Source organism: Ciconia boyciana, chromosome 2 (assembly GCF_034638445.1).
Source record: "Ciconia boyciana chromosome 2, ASM3463844v1, whole genome shotgun sequence".
Taxonomy (NCBI): Eukaryota; Metazoa; Chordata; class Aves; order Ciconiiformes; family Ciconiidae; genus Ciconia; species Ciconia boyciana.
The window spans coordinates 110,748,428-110,769,936 of NC_132935.1; the positions used below are offsets into that span (position 1 = coordinate 110,748,428).

At 41.1% G+C, this 21,509-nt stretch overlaps 1 protein-coding gene across 1 annotated transcript in view; it reads left to right on the plus strand.

Moving 5' to 3' along the window:
* The window catches only part of TPPP (tubulin polymerization promoting protein), an 86,375-nt gene that overhangs the window by 47,989 nt on the left and 16,877 nt on the right, over positions 1–21,509 (plus strand). The window contains exon 4 of the mRNA XM_072853529.1: positions 16,514–16,704. Coding sequence (XP_072709630.1) covers positions 16,514–16,704 — 191 coding nt within the window. The remainder of the gene's footprint in view (positions 1–16,513; positions 16,705–21,509) is intronic.

Here is a 21,509-nt window from a genome sequence, read left to right on the forward strand (position 1 = left end):
GCATCTATCCGGGGATTCTCCCTTTGAATTGTGCACATTCTTGTAGGCCTCACTCCTGATTCCATTTTCAGCATTTCAGCAGTCAGATATTGAAATGATCAATGGCTGCTAATAAGGGGACAGCCTCTTTCTGCATGGGTGACAGGGTGATGAGAGAGCTTTGCAGATGCAGGGTAGTATGTAGGTGCTGCAGAGGTATATGAACGTGCCAGCAGCAGGGGCAGAGGAATGGATTGCGAATAATATGAGCCAGCAGTGTGGGGCTTGCCTGTACTCCTATTGTACGTGCAGTCCTGGGGAGAATTGGAGAAGTGAAGAAATAATGGGAGAGTGAGGGGATCACAATATTCTCTCCTGCTTGCTGCCAAAGTAAGGAGCAGGAGGCAGAGCTTAAAGGGAGGGAGATTGCAGGCTGGGGAAAAACCCCAAATTTTGTATTTGTTTTTTCATGCTAATTTAGTTCCCAGGTGGTAAAAATCACCCAAACACTTGGATATTAAAGGCATTAAAATAAGTAAATACATGGCCACTCTCCCCCCCAGCAACCTGTGAATGCAGATATGAAAACTATATACAAGCATCCTAATGCTTTGTTTACTTTGGGAAGTCAATGTCCTAGAAATTTTAAGCTGGACTGCTTTCTATATGATTAGAGTTATATGAAGCTTTTCTTAAACTGTTCTAGGATAACTCAGTCATGCAATGTAGTGAGTGCCCTGATCTGTATAGCTCTGCTGTAGGTCATGTAGATTTGGTTCAGGTTTCAGCCAGAAAACTTTAATGTGACTACTGACACATTAATCTAAACATATTAGGGAGGGAGTTAAATGCATGATTAAGTGAAGCTTGTGGATAAGTATACTTCAGCAGCATTTGGAGATTTTTGTGTCTTAACTTCTTATGTTTTGTGCTCTCTGTTTGGGGGGGGCAGGCCAGGGCAATATGTCTGTACTGAATGACAGCCTGGGGAAACCACTGCTTCAACAGGATGGTTGGAAAGTTTACTTTCACATGAGACAATGAAGATTTTAGTGTATGTTATGATAGAATTTTTTTTCTTCTTCTTCTGTTTATTTTTTCTTCTCCTTCAGAATGTTGTAGAATTAGGAAAATCCCTGCTTGTAGTTTATGTGGTTGAGAAGGCTCAGCAGCCAGACATTGAAACTGAGTGAAATTTTGGGCTGCTTTCTAATCTGCAACAGAAGGTGTATGGTTGGCTTGGTCACACAGGAAGAAAAACAACAGGCAAGTGATAGGGGTTAATTAAGCCATAGCTTTATTAGCTCATTTGGTAGTGATCTGGCAATAAAATATACAGTACAGGTCATATATCTTTGACAGTTTACAATCAGACATGTAAATGATGTCTAGGGCCTTTTGGTTGCCCTCACTCCTACACAAAGGCTACAAGAGCGAGACTGAGGTTCGTTCTCTTCCTGTACAAAAAGCTGTGTGCTGTAACTATGTTGAATGCATTTCTATGCTTCCTGTGGAACAGATATGTGCTTTGGTCATTGCTGGCTCTTAAAATGAAACCATTTGAATCTCAGTGTATATTCAACAGGGTCCCTGAAATAGAAATGTAGAATAACTTCAATTAGAAGGGACCTGTGATGATTTCATTCAACCTTCTGCTCACAGGAGGGCTAACTTCAAAGCTAGATTAGGTTGCTCAGGGCCCAGTCCAGTCAAATTTGCTGTGAGGGTGGTGTGGGTGGCAGAACAGTACAGCAGTGACAGCACTTTAAAAGCTAGGTAATGGGTGCTCAGGGTGATGGTGATGTGGGCAGGATTGTATTCTCACAAAAAGGGACCTGTTGGGGAAAGAGCAAGGAAGCCAGAGTGCAGCCCACAGAGCGCAGCAGATGAGATGTAGCAGTTGTTGCAGCAGGAATGCAAAGAGGCTCAGAAATTCCACTCAAGACTATGTGGGTCTGCTTGAAGACTGTACAATGGTGGTCTCAACATGCTACAGGACATACTGTCCAGCACATGGACATCCATTAAGATGCATTAGTAGTCCACAGGACTACCATTAACACATCAGAGTCCTTGGCTCCAGAGGGAGGAGCCCTCTGTACAGGTCCTGTGCTGCAGAGTGCTCCTGCCTCTCCCTGGAGTTCAGGGCAGTGGTGGCCTCTCTTGTGGGAGATGGGCTGTGGTCAAGGCCCTGAGGTTCCAGATTAAGGGGGAAGATGACATTTTTGTGGAAAAATTTATTTGTGGAAATAAATTTGTGGAAAACCCAAATTTATTTATTTCCACATTTATTTGTGGAAAACCCAAGCTACACAAGGTGAGGAAGGAGTGACAGCTGGAGACCAAGTGGACGGAGACTATCAAGATAGAGAAGGCTGGAAGTGTGTGACTTCTGGCAACAAGAAGAAGTCGCAGATCTGTTCCACCTACAGATCTCCACTTTCAGAATAGGTATAGTACTCTGGGCACTGGTGAGGATCGACAAGACCCATCAGAGTCAGCTGAGCCTGAACTGAGTGTCCACACAAAAGGTGAAAAAATGAGTGATAGTGTCACCCAACGCTACCTGACACTATGGGGATAGGCAGGTTCTTTTTAAGGATCCTTGGTAGAGTGAGAACTGGCCACAGGTTTGTAGTTATAATTAGAGCTTTATTATTATAAAAATATTTTAGTAATCAGCGTAGCTTATTGTTACACAGAATTTCTAGCAATTAGGATAGCTTTCCTATTACCTAATATTGCAGTTACCTATACATTTCAGTCACCTGGACCCTCTGCAGATCAGGCCAAATTCTTAATAATCAGTGTGCAATAGAATAACCATAATCTGGACTCTGACTTTTAAAAGTACGAGTCACTCAATCCTCAGAACAACAACAACGATGGAGGGGGTGTCACGATACTCTAGCCCACAGTGAGGGTGCTCCTTCTTTCCTCTTTTATCATGGTGTGAGCGTCCCCTGTATCACACCAGGAAGCACAAAAGCCTTAGCAGTCTGTCTGCTGTTGGATCAGCTTGAAAAACCTTTTGGATAAGCTGATGTATTTATACCTCTCAGTTTGGGGGTTTGGTCTATACAATTTCCATAAGTTAGTGGATTCTGAACAGGTTGCCAGACAATCAGTATGCAAGAATTTTGGCTGCAGGAGACAGCAAGCTGCAGGTGATAATGGCTGCATAATGATCTTTATCTCTTCCTGTCCATTGTGTCCTGCCTACGTGTTGCCCTTGCTTTGACCTGCTCCTGGCGCTGCTCACAGCATACATCAGGCCTTATCATGAGCTGTGTGTTAGCTAAAATCTGAGCGAGAGTCAAGTGAGCAGTCACAGGAGGCACCCCTGACCACCAAGGGATCATGGCTTTTGTCATCCAGAATATCTCATGTGCTGTTATGCTTCCCTGTTCCATAACGGGTGTCACCATACCCTTGCAACAGTGCTGTACTAGGTGTCAGAAGCAATGGGTACCAGTCACAGACAGTTACTGGAGATTCCTCTTGTGAACAATCGAGGCATTCTGACTCCACCTGATGTCTCAAGAGTTTTGTTGTTTGGTAGGTGCCAGGGTCTGGGATTGTTGCAGATGCACTGCCAAGATTTGTCCAGCCTTCTACCATGGACCTCTTCCTCCTCTTCCTTGAGGGTACCAACAGTACTGCTCCAGAGGTAACCAGGAGCATATCAGGACAGACTACAGAAGTCTGGGGGTGAGATGGAAGGGCATGGAGCTCTGGTCTTGCCTTTCCAATCCTTACAGGGAGAAGGGAAGCTTGGGTAGGAGTGGACTATGCCTGGCTGTATGGCTTGTGTTGCAGACAGGGCTTTGGCTTCTGTAACCAGAGGAATGAGGGCTACTAAGCAGGGATGGAATAAATCTAACAAAGTGGAGCAAGAGTGTCTTTGTAAACTAGGCTTGTTAATCTACTGAGGAGAGTGTTAAACTGGGCGTGGAAGGTTACCATAACCTGAAGAGGAAGGGTCATAAGGGGCAGAGCAGATGTGTCTAGGTGACAAGCTTGACAAGAGAGGCTCTCACCCTTCTGTAAATGCAGCAGGACTGGGGACCCATCTCAAATGCCTGTACACAAAAGCACATAGCATGGGGAACAAGCAGGACAAATTAGTTGCAGAGCTATGACCTCACTGGGATTATGCAGGTGTGGTGGGACAGCTCTCCTGACTAAAGTGCTGCAATGGATGGATAGAGGCTTTTCAGGAAATACAGTGGGGAAAATGAGGAAGAGGGATTGTGGTCTATGTAAAGGCTTAGCTTGACTGCATCTAAGCTTTGCCTTGGGGCAGGTGATGAGCAAGTAGAGAACTTGCAGGTAAGGAGCAGAGTACAGACCAGCATAGATGATGTAGTAGGAATCTACTACAGGCCTCCTGATGAAGAAGAGGAGATAAAACCTTTAAGCATCTGGAAAAAACCTTGTAATCCCAGCCCTTGGTACTCAAGCTAAAATGACTGGAAGTAAGCGATCCATAAGACTTCTAAAATGAATTAAAAAAAATTCTTAAGGTGGATGATCAATGATTTGAGGAGATACTCTGGACCTATTATTCACAATCAAAAGGAAGAACTGGTTAAAGATCTAAGAGCTGTGAGACAGCCTTGGCTGCAGCAATCAGGTGACTGTAAAGTTTAAGATCCTGAGAGCAGTGCACAAAATGAACAACAGAATTACAAACCTGGACTTCAGAAGGGCAGATCTTGGCCTGTTGAGTTTCCTACAGGAAACTGCCCCGGAGGGCAGAGGGGCCCAAAAGAGCTGGTTGATCTTCAAGACAGCTTCCTCAGGGCACAAGAACGGTCCGTTCCCATGTGCAGGAAGTCGAGCAAGCATGGCAACAGGCCAGCATGGGTGAACATGGAGCTTCTGACGGAGCTCAAACACAAAAAGGAAGTACGCAGGAGGTGGAAGCCGGGAGAGGCTATGTGGGAGGAATATAACCCATGCATGAAGGAACGGAGTGAAGAAAGCCAAAGTTCAGCTGGAGTTGAGACTAGCAAGGGAGGTGAAGGACAACATGAGAGGTTTCTGTAAGTACACTGGTGGCAAAAGTGTTGGCCGACTGCTTGGTGTGGCAGGGGACCTAGTGACAAGGGACGTGGAAAAGGCAGAGATACCTAATGCCTTTTTTTGCGTCCCTTTTCAACTGGTACGGCTTGCTCTCAAGGTTCCCAGATCCCTGAGCCTGCTAGCAGAGTCTGTGGCCGTGAAGCAGTACCCACAGTAAAGGAAGACAGAGTTAAGAATGACTTGAGCCAATTAGACATACACGAGTCCATGGGACCAGGTAGGATGCATCCAAGGGTGCTGAAGGAGCTGGGCAATGTCATTGCAAAGCTGCTCCCTATCATCTTCAAACAGCCGTGGCAGCTGGGGAAGGTTCCCAGTGGCTGGAAGAAGGCAAACATCACACACATCCTCAAGAAGGGCAAGGAGGAGGATCCAGGTAGCTACAGGCCAGTCAGCATAACCTCAGTCCCTGTGGAGACTGTGAAGCAAATCGTCTTGGAAGCCCTTTCTCAACACACAAAGGACAAGAAGGTGATTTGAGCAGCCAGCGTGGATTTGCCAAGGGCAAGTCATGCCTGATTGACCTCATTGCTTTCTATGACGAAATGACTGGCACTGTGCGCAAAGGGGTGTAGTATACCTTGATTATGGCAAGGCCTTGTCCCCAGTCGCATCATCACCAAATTGGTGAGGTATGGGCTGGAGAGTGGGCCCGACAGTCTAGGAAGCAGCTCTGGAGGTCGTGGTGGACAACCAGTTGAACATCGTGAGTCAGCAGCAGTCCTTGCAGTGAGTGAGTCGTGGCGGCAAGGAAGGGTAGCCGCATCCTGGGCTGCATGAGTAAATGTGTAGCCAGCAGGTCTGGGGGAGTGATCCTTCCCTTCTGTTTTGCGCTAGTGAGACTGTATCTGGAGTGCTGTGCCCAGTCTGGGGCTCCCCTGTGCAAGAGAGAGAGTGATACACTGGAACAAGCCCAGTGCAGGGCCACCAAGGTGGTCAGGGGGCTGATTATGGTATACGATGACTGTGGCAGGAAAAAATATAAGTGTTTCTTTACGTTCCTGTGTAGACGATAGAAATTAACTTGCCGTTCTGAAGTTAGAGCAGAAATAGGAACAAAGAGTGTGTGCATGTGTGTATGTTGTTTGACTCCTAAAATAAGGACACAAGCTAGAAATCATCCATCTCGTAAAGAAGATTAATAATGTAAAATAATTACAACATAGATGTTGTAATTAAGCTATATTTAATCTGCCTATGTGTGTAAAGCTCCTAAAAGAATTAAGATGTGGTCTGCTTAGGATGTGATGCTGGTAAATGGAAGCATGCTGCCTTTTGATGCAGTTTTTCATCTTCCTTCAACTTTAAAACCAAACAAACAAACAAACCAAAAGCCAAAACAAAACAATGGGTTGACTTGGGAGACCCCACTTCTTGTGTTCTTCCCATCATCTAGAAGCTTGAGAGGACTATTTTACAACTGAATCGGAACAAATGTCATTAAAGACTGGTTGTAACATTAAGTTGAAGAAGGATTCACCAACACCTCAGCTTAAAAAAAAAAAAAAGTGGGTCTGTACTATCTTCCCTATTTTGTTTCGTCTTCACCACCAATAGGAATGTAAAATTCTTCCTCAGAGAAGTGTTGGCCTGTTGTTTTAAATCCCTTTTGTGGAAGGCCGTGTTAATCAGGCTGCTAGATCCCATGATTTGTAGTTGCTTGGAGTCTTGAAATGCTTGGGAGCTGGAGTCTGGGGCTAATATTACAGAGGAGGAAAAGAAAGGGTCACTTGTAAATGCTAAGTGTGCAACACCTCATCTGCCCCTTAAGGCTGGGCACTACATAGTCTTATCTTGATGGAGTTAGATCTGGGTCAGGCAGGTTTAACTTATTAATTTGAAATTGTTCCTGGAAGTGATGTCACATACAAGGCACCTTTTGGTCTAGCTCTAGCTGGACTACTCGTTGGTGAGAAGTTTTAGGTGCTATATATAGAGTTAGGACCTGCAGTGTTAAAACACCCAAGTGGCGTTACTGGAAACCACGCCTGTGAAAGTCCTCACCCTGATTAATTAAAATGGTGTTGCTTACTACTTTCTGGCTTTATTGAAGTGGAGTTGCTTATCGTTTTCTTTTGTGTGTGAGTGTGTGTATATCTGTGTGCGCGCTAAACCGAAGAAGCATGAACGAAATCCAAATTTTTCCTTGAAGCTTCATCTCTGTTCCTGACTTTCTGCAGGGTTTTTTAATGCATACGCATGTATTCCCATGAATTAAAAACAACAACAAAAAGATCATTTTGGTATGGAGTCCTGGTATAATCTCCCCAAAAGGGAAAAGTTTCCCTTTGAGAATTTTTTGTCCCATTTCATAGCCAGTTTTAGGTTCTCATTCTGTACAAAGGTTCTGGATGTTACCAGCAAATAAATAATTTTAAAAGCCTTGCTAAGTCTGCTAACGTTGGTGCTGATTCTGAAGGCTCCCAGAACATTTTAATTACATAAACAAATCTCTATGGCAACATTTTCTAGGAAGAAATGCTGCTAGATACTAAAGTTTTATGGTTGAAGGAGCAAATACAGAAAGTCATTCAGTTTCAGTGAGGAATTGAGGAAGGATGATTACAGTTGACAGAGTGTAGCTAGGAAGACCATGGCTAAAACGTATACCCTTCTGGTAAGGAGTAATATTAGCCCCTTGCTTACTGCCCATGACTAGCATTTTCAGCAGTGCGAGCACTCCCAGCATGCTGCTGTTTTTCTACGCAGAAGTACTGAGTGACTGGTTATTTTGAAGAGCAGCACGGTATCCTGAATAGCCAGCACCAAATTTTGCAGCATCAGAGTGTTAATATCGTTGATTTAATTTAGCACGCGAGTTGATAAAAGATGATTGTATTTTAAAAAAAAAAAAAAAAGGTGGTGGTGGGAGTAATGCTCGCAGTCTGCCATTTTGTTGGTAATGTTTGCCTCCAATACTTCGTTTGTCCGCTGGTTACTAAAAAGACACAATACCTAAGGCAGGAAGGGAATGTTTCTGTACTATCTGGACATTCATAGTTCAGGCAAAAAAACCCCCAGAAAACCGTAGTGCAGTGTTTTGCATCAAGCCAGTAAGTTTCTGCTTAAGCTGTGGAACAGCTTTAAATGAAACCTGGATCTTTGTCAGTGATGGCAAGCAGTGGAAAATATCTTTGGGCAAGTTGTTTCAGTGGAGACAGGAGTTAATGGTAAAAGCCATTGCACTTCATGTCTGTTTTGAATGTATGCTATTCCTGAAGTCCAGTAGCTTTTCTTGCTGCGTTGACTTCCCAGTAATTGGTTCTGGAGATCCTTTTTGGGAATGGTGCCATGTTCTGTGCAAAGCCGCACGGCGCACAGCTAACAAGACAAGAGCTTGCCATGGACTGTGCTAGCTGCAGAAATGGAAGCAATGCAGCTGCAACCGTGTGGTGCTGCACTGATCTGATTGTCCAGCCTGTTGCATTGCACCGGGTGAATGTTCCAGCTTTCTTGGCATTAGCTTGGTGTTTTAAACTGCGTGCTTTGTAAAAAGGATGGTAATGAGTGCTGACAGAAAACGAAGAACACGAGCTTAGCAGCACAGAATTGTCTTCCTTCTTCTTTGCCTCAACTTTGTTCTGGAAGGAAGAGTCCTGAAAGTGTGGGGAATCTTTTAGTCTTACACTGTTACCCTATTTTCATGATTGTGGCACAAGCTTCACAGGATGCTTCCAAGCCTTTGACACAAAAGTTGAGATAGGTGTCCTGTTGTGAGTCCATAAAATTCATGCCGACTTAACTGCATTGATGTATTTTTCTCTGCCGCAAACAGGCCAAGCCAGTGCAACAGGATGGCTTTCAGTGGATGTATTTTTCTTGAGCAAACTGCTATATTCTTCTGCAGTAATGTTGACTGAATGTATGTTCTTGATTTCTGTGCTCTCATTTCCTTTTTACTGTAATTCCTTTCAGTTTCATAAGGATTGATAGTACATTTCTGAATCTTATTGTAATTCTCAAAACTGATGAAATTGAATGTTCTACTTGCTCTGTAAACTGCTCTTACATTGAGCTGTTATCTTGAGGTAGAAGGCAAAATCTGCCCGAGTTTGCAGAGGTGTCTTTCATAAGACAGGAGGAAGGACGCATGTGGCACTGTTGTTAAGGGTTTCAGGCTTTAAAAAGACTCTATAGCTTTCACTTCCTGTCTTTGGTATGAGGGCTGTTTCAGACAGACAGAAGTTGGAACATGAGTAATTTAGATGAGATGTTGGATTTTTTGTTTTGGGTTGTTTGGGTTTTTTTTACCCTGGGTGTGGTCAAGTTGCCCAGAGAGGCTGTGGAACCTCCATCTTTGGAGGTGTTCAGGACTTGCCTGGAGAAGTTTCTGAGAATCAGCATTACATAGAAGTTTCTGAGAATCAGCTCAACTCAAGCTGTTGCTGTAGGGGCTGGATGAGCAGGCAGTGTGGTGGATTGAAAACTGGCTGAATGGCTGAGTCCCAAGGGTGGTGATCAGTGACACAAAGTCTAGTTGGAGGCCAGTAACTAGTGATGTACCTCAGAGCAGGCATACTTGCTCCAGTCCTGTTTAACATCTTCATTAGTGATCTGCACAATGGGGCAGAGTGTTCCCTCAGCAAGTTTTCTGATGACACAAAGCTGGGAGGAGTGGCTGATAGGTCATACAGATGCTGCCATCCAGAGGGACCTGGAGGGGCTGGAGAATGAGCTGATGGGAACCTCGTGAAGTTCAGTGAAGGAAAGTGCAAAGTCTTGCACCTGGCAAGGAACAACCCCATGCATCAGTATATGCTGGGGGCCATGCAGCTGGAAAGCAGCTTGGCAGAAAAGGACCTGGGGATCCTGGTGGACACCAAGTTGAACATGAGCCAGCAATGTGCCCTTGCTGCATGGAAGGCTACTGGTATCCTGGGCCATGTTAGGCAAAGTATTGCCAAGCGGACCAAGGGAGGTGCTCCTTCCCCTCTGCTCAGCACTGGTGAGGTCACATCTGGAGTGCTGTGTTCAGCTCTGGGCTCCCCAGTAGAAGATTGATATGGAGCTGCTGGAGAGAGTCCAGTGAAGAGCCATGAAGATGATTAAGGGACTGGAGCATCTCTCCTATCAGAAAAGGCTGAGAGAGCTGGTGCTGTTTAGCCTGGAGAAGGGAAGGCTCAAGTGGGAATCTCATCCATGTATATAAATACCTGAAGGTATTTATACCTGAAGGTATTTATATAATATATATTTATTTAAATATATATATTTATTTAATATATATTTATTATTATTTATATAATAATATTATATTATATAAGATATATTTTTATATATTATAATATATATTTATATATAATTTTTATATAAATTATTTATATATTTATTTATATATTATATATAATAATATAGGTATTTAGGTATTTATATAATATAGGTATTTATATAATATATATAATATAGGTATTTATAATATAGGTATTTTTATATATATAAAATACCTATAGGTATTTTTATATATATATAAATACCTATATATAAATAATATAGGTATTTATATAATATATATTTATATAAATACCTGAAGGTATTTATATAAGGTGCAAAGAGGATGGAGCCAGGCTCTTTTCAGTAGGGCCCAGTGATAGGACAAAAGGCAATGGGCACAAACTGAAATATGTGAGGTTCCGTCTGGACATCTGGAAACACTTTTTCACTGTGAGGGTGACCAAGCAATGTCACAGGTTGCCCAGAAGGGTTGTGGAGTCTCCATCCCTGGAGATACTCAAACGCCATCTGGACATGATCCTGGGCAACTGGCTCTAGGTGAGAGGGTGGGGGTTTGGAGCAGATGACCTCCAGAAGACTCTTCCAACCTCAACACTTCTATGATTTTGTGATATTATATAGTACCACTAGCTGCTTCTGATTGAGGAGTCCAAGACAGATGTGAAGTCCTTGCGTGTTCTACTCTGCATTTACAAAGGCTTTTTTGAAAGAAAGCACCTTAGCAGGATGCTTAGATTGCACCTGGCCCTTCTGTGTAATGTTCACATGACCTTAAAGAGGAAGTAGTATTTTCTTTTTAATGGATACACATTCATAATGAGAAACATAAAAGGAGAAATGGGGTGTTCTGCATAGCCTTATGGTGGCATCTTATTATCTCTGATCTTTTATATGGATGGAGCAGTTCACGGACTAAGCATATTGTACAAGGAATTTAAATTGCTTGAATTTTGTACTGTTAGAAACAAAGCGAGCCTCCTATTTCATAGAAATTGCACCATCAGGAAACCAACAGGGATAGCCATCTTTCAGTTGTAATATTCTGTCACCTGTGGGAAGGGGTGCATCAGTGACTTCATGTGCAACTTAGGAAATGGCTGCAGTTCTTACTCAGTTAAAAACAATTTGGAAAAAAAATGTTTGCCTTGCAGCTACTGCCTTTATGTTCATTTCACATATTGTGACTCCTGTGATGCAGAATGCCTTCTGATCCATCCTGGGCTGAAAGAACGCAGGATGTGGGATCACTGTTGTTAGGCTTTGGATTTGTGATGTTTGTTGTGCTGGGGCTTTAGGTTTTGTTTAACTGTTTTTCAGGACAAAAAGATTTAAAAAAAAATACAATCTGTGGTGTTAATTTACCTTTACTTAGAATGTTGATGTTTCTTTCTCCCTGCACATACACATATCAACTTTCAGTTAATAGATATGAAAGGCAAAGATCTGAACCCTTGTTCCAAGTTGTCTGCTAACTAAGTGTGATTTATTTTTTTTTTTTTTTAGATATGTCAAAGGGGGTGCTGAACCATAGAGCTTCCTCCCCCCCCCCCCCCCCATTTGCTGTATTGCTGTTGCACTGGGAACACACTTGGCTCTAGCAGATGAAAAATGAGTTATAAAAGAACATTTTCATGTTGGTCCTAGCACAAGTCTTCACTGGAGAATGTAACAGTGTTATGAAAGAGACAGCAGGAGGAAGTAGTGGATGTGAAATCTGTAGACAGATGACTGGTAAATTCCAAGTGGAGAAGTATCAAGGGAAATTAGTGGGGAAAAACAAGCAAACAAACAAAACCCAAAAACCCTACTCAGTGCAAGATCCTACAGAAGGTGAAGGTAAAATTTATTTACAGAGTCTCTAGTAAGCTGATTCTCATTCACATGTATCTATTTTACAATAGATTTCATTCACTCACACTCTGACAGTCAAGCACAAAGATGTGTGTGTCAAATTGGTCACATTTTGGCACACAAATTGCATCCCCTCTGTATGTGGGACACAGAGGACAAGGGATGCTCACTACTGAGACAACACTATGTCTCCTGGATTCTTCATGATTGACAATGACAAACAAGGTTTTGCATTGATGTTTCATAACCTTTAAGAGTCAATAGCTGTTACAGACTGGTCCTTTGCTTCAGGATCTCAGTTCAGCCTCTGTAAATTGTAGGCCAAGCTGTTGCCTATCCTCCGTTTTCTGTGTTAGTTTGAAATGTGTCACTGTTTTCCCAGTAGACTAACAGGAAAAGGAAAGGCTCATATGGCATGCTGCAACCTTGTTGCTACCATCTTGTTGTTAGGATGCACCTTTTTTTTTTTTTTTAAGTCATCTGTGTTGTGGTCTTATCAGAGTGCAGGCTGTCTTGATATAAACAACACATTCCTCAAGTTTACCACTGGGAATGATGCCCCGGGAGTAGTTACTTGGGAATGTCCTTTGTTATTGACACAGGCCATTCTATTAATCCTTGTTTTACTGTTTCTTCTTGTGTGTTAATATACGTGCATTTCCTTTCATATTGCGCTCATACAAGTCTTAGTATGTCTGTTACAATTATGTTACTGTACCAAAATTCTTATTATTTTTATTGTAATTTGGGTATTGAGGCAAATTTCATCCTGATCATGCCACCCCTTTGAAACAGAGGAGCAGAAGCTGTAGTCCTCCTTTTTCCAAATAGTGATTAAACTTACCATTACAAATTCTCAGAATAGCAGTCTGTCCTGAGAATGAATTTGGTAAAGGGAAAGGCAGTCAACTAGAGTTTCTGAGACTTCTCTCTGCGTGTGAGAATGCAGAGTATATGGACATTTAGAGAAAACTGATTTTCTGTAAAATAGTGGTGATGAAATACAAGGAAAGTAAATACGTGTTAAGTTTAATTAACTTTATACTGAATATTGCCCCTGTCTTGCATTTGGAGTATTTCCATGTTTACAGTACAAACAGCTTTTCTCACTGGTAGCATCCTGTGGCTTTTAGCAATAGTGTTACATAAGTAAACACAGAGCAAAGTTTAGTCCTTTGATTATATGATAAGCTTTCTTACATCATCTATAGCAGCTTCTTCTGGTGTTAGGGACAATAAAAGATACTTTGGCAAGTATCATGCCCTAGCTTTTTCCTTGCTGGCTTACATGGGGAGAGTCACAGATGGGATCTTCATTTTCTTAGTAAGTTTGTTAAGAACACAAGTGTGCTAATAGTTAAGAAAATGCCTTTAGTAAGAAGCTTCATATGTTCTTTTGGAGGGAGAATGATCTAGTAATAACTTAAATAAGTGTAAGAAACTTCCCCACATGTATTCTGTCCTACAGTCAGCCTTTATTAGTATGCTCCTGCAGTTGTTATGACCTGTGGGAGTTTTAAAATGAAATGGGGAGCCTGTGTATTTATAAGAGTTAGGTGAGACACATGTACTGCCCACTACTATAAATGCTTTGTAGTTCAAAATGGTGGTTAGTGGAAGACTTTGTTCCGTCAAGCAGTCTGACAGTTTGTCTTCAAGTAGTGGCTGGGTTCTTGCTTGTGAACACTGCATGACAGGAAACACTACACCATATAAAAGCTTATTCCTACTGGTTTGTGCCAGAATTTTTCTTCAAGGTACAAGCCCCCATATTTCCCTTCACTTACTTGTGAATCACTGTTTTGTTTGGTAAGACTTAAAATAGCACAGAATTCCTAGTGCCTGTGCCCCAGGTGAAGCTAACAGGTTATGCGCTCTTACAGAAGTGTGTGTCTTTGTTTTCCCCAAATTGTCAGAGTAATTTCCAGTGGCCAGACAATCCTTTGGTTCTGTTGTATGACTGTGTGTACAACCTGTTCAATTTATGAGTAACCCTGAGGAACAGAAAGAATAAATTCTCAGCTGGGCACCAGGCTGGGAGTTTTCACTTTGCTGCTTTTGATGTCTCAGCTTATACATTTTTATTGCATTTTCATTTTATCTAGCTGGGCTGCTAACACAATTACTGATCACAGGGTGTATTTTTTTTAATTAGCTCTACTGTGAATACAGGTTTCTTGGTTATAAGGTGCTAAGCAGGCCGATGTGGACAAGAAAACTCTATTAAGAAGCAATACTTCTTCCTAAGTATTGTCTTCATTTCTGTTTTTCAATATAGAAAAATAACCACTTCTGCAAATAGTACTCTGAGTCTGCAAGGCAAAAGTCCCTAAAGGTCATTCAGCAATGCTATTTTGAGAAATGAATGCTCCAGTGGTCATCTTCTTTCAGATAGTGACAGAACTCACACCTCCACACCACCTTTCCCCTCAGGGCCTTATGTGAAAGTAACGCTGCAGAAGTAACAGTGTTGTATTGTATGTGTGTCGTGGTTTAGCCCCAGCCAGCAACTAAGCACCACGCAGCCGCTCGCTCACTCCCCCCTGGTGGGATGGGGGAGAGAATCGGAAGAGCAAAAGTAAGAAAACTCGAGGGTTGAGATAAAGACAGTTTAATAGGGAAAGCAAAAGCCGCGCACGCAAGCAAAGCAAAGCAAGGAACTCCTTCACTACTTCCCATGGGCAGGCAGGTGTTCAGCCATCTCCAGGACAGCAGGGCTCCATCACGCGTAATGGTTACTTGGGAAGACAAACGCCATCACTCCAAATGTCCCCCCTTCCTTCTTCTTCCCCAGCTTTATATACTGAGCATGACGTCATGTGGTATGGAATAGCCCTTTGGTCAGTTTGGGTCAACTATCCTGGCTGTGTCCCCTCCCAGCTTCTTGTGCACCTGGCAGAGCACGGGAAGCTGAAAAGTCCTTGACTGGTGCAGCAACAACTAAAACATCTCTGTATTATCAACACTGTTTTCAGCACAAATCCAAAACATAGCCCCATACCAGCTACTATAAAGAAAATTAACTCTATCTCAGCTGAAACCAGGACAATGTGTCACGTGTTGGGTATGTTTGGAGGGAGAAAAGCGGAAGTTTACAACCTGAGATTCTCATTAAGTAGTTATGTATGTGGACAAATTCCCTCAAAACAGCTTTTTTGTAAATGGTGTGGAGGATGTGTGGCTTCCATGGTGTACAAGTTATAGCATTCATTCCCGGTCTAGCTGAATCCAAGTATCCTGTTCCTCTTGGTACAGATTCAAGCATCTTTTCCAAGTCTCTGATTTTTTTAATGTTCAGCATTAAAAGATATTTGACATATGTTGTCCTATGGAAGAACTATGTGTTACTTCAAAGACCTGTTTGTTAGGTCTCATTAATGAGCATTTACTTGGGCTGAGGATGGGTAGAGGGGGAATGAGGTTTTTGATGAAAGGTAAGTTTCCCAGAGCATTTACGTCACTGCAATGAAGCCCATGCCACTTTTGTCTCTAAAATGCACCCTAACAGGGTGGCACACATAAAGATACCCAAATTTTAACATCTTTGTTCATCTTAGCTCCATTTCCACTACTACACAAAAATGTTGTGTGTTTCCCCTTCTCCTTTAGTGCCCTTTCTCTTCTGATTTTAAAATGTAAACTTAAGGATCAAAGAGACTGCTCCCAGTCCAAGCACACAGGTTAGCATGCTCCTATATTGTTCTGGGAAATATCTTTCTCTTTCTGTTTGCGTAGTCAAATTTTCTTTGTCTCAATGACAGCAAAACTTTGATTTTAAAGATTTTAAACTAAGATTTTTAAGCACTTCCACTCAGTGGAAGCAATGTAGAGGAAAGTCTTTGCTCAATGCGATTTCGTAGACTGCTAATTTGCCAACATTGAAAATAACTTTCAATCCTTCTAGTTCATTACTTCTCTCATGAATCCCAGAGTTTAGAATAAATTTGTCTCTTGAAGCAATGAATTCTAGCTGTATTGGTTTGCTTTTTCTGTATTGGTGGAGCCAGGCTTTTATGCCTGGATGTTGACGTAATGGATTTTGAACATGGCTGTTCCCTATGACTTCTTCATATCTTTGGTGCTTAGAACTTGATTATTAATCAGAAGTATCTCATATTGAAAGTCTCTTCCAAAAGTTTTTGACATAACTTGCACTATTTTGTTCTTGGCCATATGATTATTGTCATTGTATGTAATGGCAAGAAGCAAATATTTTTTTGTATCCTTTTGCTGGAAGCAAGTAGATATTTACATAGCTTCCGTCATTAGCAAAGATTTAAATGTCGATAGCATGTATAAATATCTGTATTAAGAATACTTGATTTCTGATGTGGTTTTTTGTTTCTTTTCTTTCTTCTAATAGAAAGCCATTTCATCTCCAACTGTATCACGCCTTACAGATACATCAAAATTCACGGGTTCTCACAAAGAGAGGTTTGATCCCAGTGGGAAAGGAAAAGGCAAAGCTGGCCGAGAAGATCTGGTGGATGCTTCAGGATATGTATCTGGCTATAAGCATGCAGGCACATACGATCATAAAGTACAAGGAAGCAAGTAAGGCTGAGGGTTTACAACACAGAGGGAGAAAGAGAGGGGGAAAGAGAATATATTTGTAAGAATGATGTAGATGAATCCCACATGTTTTGGTTATTGTGAATGCTAAGACTATGTTGTCAAGAAGTTGTTTTCAGGAACTGGAACTGATTTCAACATCTGCTGAGCTACTTGCAGCACAACGCCACTTCATTACATTCCTCGTGTATATTGGCAAAACTAAATATATTGGTACAAAAAATACATCATTTTGTTGAGCTTTAGACAAAAAAAATAAAGTCAAGAGCAGTTATACCACACTTTTGTCAATTCAAGCAAAAGATCTCAAACATTCCTAAATATCCAGTTGCCCTGAGGATGTTGAAGAGAACCTCTTGAAAAGAGGGTCTTTCATAGCAGTCTTTCTGAATAATATCCCATTATTTATGCAGTTTGATTTGACTACTGTTTTGGGGCTTTTTAAAAATGTCTTATATGGGATCTAGCACTTTCCTTAAAACATTCAACAATATACTATTGGGGAGTAAGTGGTTGTAATATACAAGGTGCTAGCCTGTAAATGTCATACACCACTCATGAAAAACTGAAAAAAATCTATTTCTAGGACAATATAGGTTCTAAAGTATTTTATGCCAACAGAAAGAGGTAGAAAATACCAGCCCTTACTTTCCTCCTGTCTATACTTTGTGCTTGTTACTGTGTGTACTGTAGCATGGTTCTGACTGGCTGGATTTGGATGGAGCTATTGTACTAACCTGAGAGGTGAGGAGCAAGACATTACTAAGAAAGTCTATTAAAGCTTTTTGCAGTCTGTTTTCAAGTTTGCACTGCCTCACATTTGAAATGAAGGGGGCATTAAGCTCTAAAATATTGATTATGACTAAACACTGCCAGTCAGGTTGCTATTAAGTGAATGTTGTTATGCACATACATTGGCACATATTCCCTTTAAGCTATAACACATGTAAGGAAAGCTTACTGCCCCTTGGAAAAAGGACATTTACAATTAATATCCATGTAATTATGTGCAATTTGCCCACAAAAATATACTATTATAACTGGGCTACATTTTATGTTAGATTTGTTTGAAGCCAAGGGATTTGATTCTCTGTTCACTTTTGCTGCCTAATTTGGGAGTAATAGTATTGATGGGAATGGCTTTCCACTGCTATAAAACAAGAACCAGTTCCGCAGGCTTAAGGTACAGGCAGCTGAGTGTGACCTGCCTGGGGCCCAGAATGCCAAAACAGCTTAATAGGAATAAAAATAACTAATTTCTTATGTTGGTTAAAAAGGAGAGAAAAGGCTGGCCCAATTTTCCGCAAGAGCTGAACAAATACCCTAATGTATTACTCTGCTTCTCTAAAATCATAAAAGATAAGATTTTCAGTATTCAAAACCAGCTGATAGCAGTTCTGCTTTGCTTTCTTTCAAAAAAAGCTCATGCACTGATTTTCATGTTCTACTCTGAATAAAGGTTAATAAATTTATTGCTCTCCCCCCACACATATCAGCATCCCCCTCAGAGTACATAAAATTTAGCGAGCAGTGTGTGCTGTCATGTGCCATGCAGGTCAACAGTCTGTATTTGGCCAATGCCTGGAAACAGAGCACTGGTTTTCAGCCCTTAAACTGTTCATGTTTTGTTTTTCTGACATTGAATGGTAGTCTTTCTTGTAACTTTGCCTCTAATTACTCTCTGAGCCCATACATCAGCCTGAAACCAGAACAACAATAGCAAACAAAGGCAAAGACTTCTTGTGGACTTGGAGACAACAATAGCAAACAAAGGCAAAGACTCCTTGTGGACTTGGAGATTTTTTTTGTTTGTTTATAATTTATTTTGAGTTTTGTTTTGAAGAGGGAGGGAAGTTTGCCAAAACTCAGCACATCTTCTTGTAAAGATTTAAATGGCTTTTCCTATGGTTGGCTCTGGTTACCTGGGAAGATTTTTGATGTATTTAAGGATGCTCAGGATGAGAAGCATCCAGCTTTGTGAAGCCTTCCCAAGAGTTATCCATTGTTCTTGAAGAAAAATTTCCACGGAATGAAGGATTATCCACTCCTATGTTGCACTGGTGACCTGTCACACTCTGAGGCAGAAAATAGCATACTGTGATACCAACAACGGCTAAATTATTCCAGCATGGTAGTGAACTGTCTAAATGTAGAGAACCTTCTTCTACGTCACTGGTGCCTGTGCACCTGAAGAAGGCTCCAGGATAGTCCTGGATTTTATGAATAAAAAGGCTAAGCCTCTAACCCTTGATAAATGCTTCAGCTAAGTTACAGGCAAAACCAGTGTCCCTGTTCTTCCCATTGACTTTAAGACTTGACTCATAACTCACTGGTAACTGAAAAGATCTGGACCCAGCCAGAATGAAGGGTGAAGTCCAGTCTACTGTAGAGCCCTTTCAGCACACTGTTGATCTGGCTGTGTGTTGCTAGCTAGCTGCCTTGTCTGGCACATCAAGTGATACTTAACCTGAGGTGCACAAATGACAGGCTTTCTCAAGTACCCAGATACTGAGTGTCAGTAATGCCAGACTTGCTACACAGGAGGAGTGATTGGTTAGGAAGGTTTTAAGGTATAATTAGGTTTTAAGTTGCTAGTTCACAATATGAGAGAGATCAGCACACTCGTGAGATAGAAGGCATGCAAAGGAATTGAGAATGCGGACAGATCCAAGCTGCCACTGACTAGAGATTGAGCTACTCTGTTTGCTTAGAAGAGGCTGATGGAACTAGCTGGGGTTCTGCCAGAGTTTACTTTGCATTACTTGTACATTATAAAATCCCTGCCATAAACCAAAGCACTTTGTATGGACCTGATGCAAAGTTCTTTGAAATACTTTCAATGGCATAGTAAGCTTTGTATCAGAACCTGAGAAGATGCTTCAGATAGCACTCTTTTATTTTGAGGAACACACTTCTTTGTTTCTTCTTCATTTCTACAGTTGGATAGTTTTAAAACTCAAACAGATGCATGAAAAGAAGTCATTCTGATATGACAGTGACAAAGGGAAGTTGTGGCTGTGAAGATAGTACTTTGGAAAGATTTTTTCCTTTTACTACACTTGCTGTGGAAGATAAGGGCTATGAATAAAAGCACCATATGCAGCTGTGTATTAGGGGTTCAGCCACCTACTTAAGCTTTTACTTTTCCACTAATATCTGTAGGAAATTAAAAGCCTAAATACTAGCTTGAATGTTAGCAATAATTTCCAGGCCTGCTTGGGAATGGGGCAAAGTACATTTTCTTGTTCATCTGCCATTCCCTCAACTCTCAGGACAGCAAGTACAGCTGGTACCTCAGAGATGAGGGGAAGGGATAGCTCAGGAGGTGCAGGAGGTGACCCTTTTTCAACCCTTGAAGTGTTGTAGAGCATATGCTCTTCCTGTGCACCATACTCCAGACTAAATGTCATGTCTGAAGTAAGGACATAGGTACCTAAATTAAGGTTTACACTCATCTCCTTTTTTTGGGTTTCTCAACTCATTCCATCTAACTTTCCTGTCTGATTTTCAGCATCTTATACTATGCAGCACTCTTCTATGTGACATCTTCTATAAAACCCTGTTGTTTCTAATTATCTTTGATTTCATTACTGCTGAACATGCTACCAAAAATAATGTGATCAGAAAGTTCAGGTAGCTTTTAGCAATAACTGCCATAAAGAACAAACTCAAATTACACTGTTTGTTTAAAATTAAACCCTTAAATACTATGGCAGTACACAATCTTACCTGTGTCTCCACTGAGGCTTAACCTGACCATCAAAGCCTTTGCAAGACTGAGGACAAGAAATAAAAATCCTCACTGAGGCAAAAGAATAGTCCTTACAAATAATTTTCTAAATATAACCTCATTTTTAAATAAAATATGCAGAAGTCAAATGGGTTTTCTTATTAGTACTTGCTTACTAATTCCCTCTAGTTACTCCATGTGCTTTAGTTACTTGTTGAGAGTTTTGCAACAATCTTATCAATATGGAAATATCAGAAACAAAAATTATTTCCTGCTTTTTGTGGCTATCAAAGCTATCATAATAGTGTTACTGAGAAGCAGACATTAAAAAACATACATTGTTTCAACAGTCCTACGTGAACAGTTGTCATTAATTGTAATCAAATATTTGGAATCACAAAGGAAATGTTGAACATTGGACAGTGGCCAGGATCTAGCCACTTTTTTTTTTTAAACCTACAATATTTCTTCTCTTTTTGACTTTAGGGAAGGGAAAGGGAGATTTCAAAACTACTCGCATGTCACAACTTGTGTTTTTCATCAGCATAGAGATTGTCCTTCAAAGATATTTTGGATTGAAGTATGATATTTTCCATGTATTTTACTGACCTTATCTAAATTAAAAATTCCTCTGATGACTTTTTGGCATTATAGAAAGCTTTGTTCATGAATTACCATTTCAGTCACCCATATTTTCCCTCTATTGACTCAATTAATAGTTTTTTTATGGTAGCTGGAATTAGGCAGAACTAAAAGGCAAATAACTGCTATGGGTTTGGCTTGCAAGTGATAGGTATCCCAGCCATCTGTAACCACCTGTAGACAAAATCCTTGTGTATCTTTCTCCAAAAGAAAAACTTTAAAGTTGTAATTGATAGCTTTTTTCCTTAAGGCTCATCATGGTTATAAAATAAATTTTAATTCTTTGTGCCTCTGCATGTATGATATTCAGAACATAACCCTGCCTTTCAGTGATGCATGTATTCTGGGGGCATGTGCCTGTCATCCATGAATGAGAATTCTCTGTTTGCACTGGCCAAGAAACAAACCTTTTACC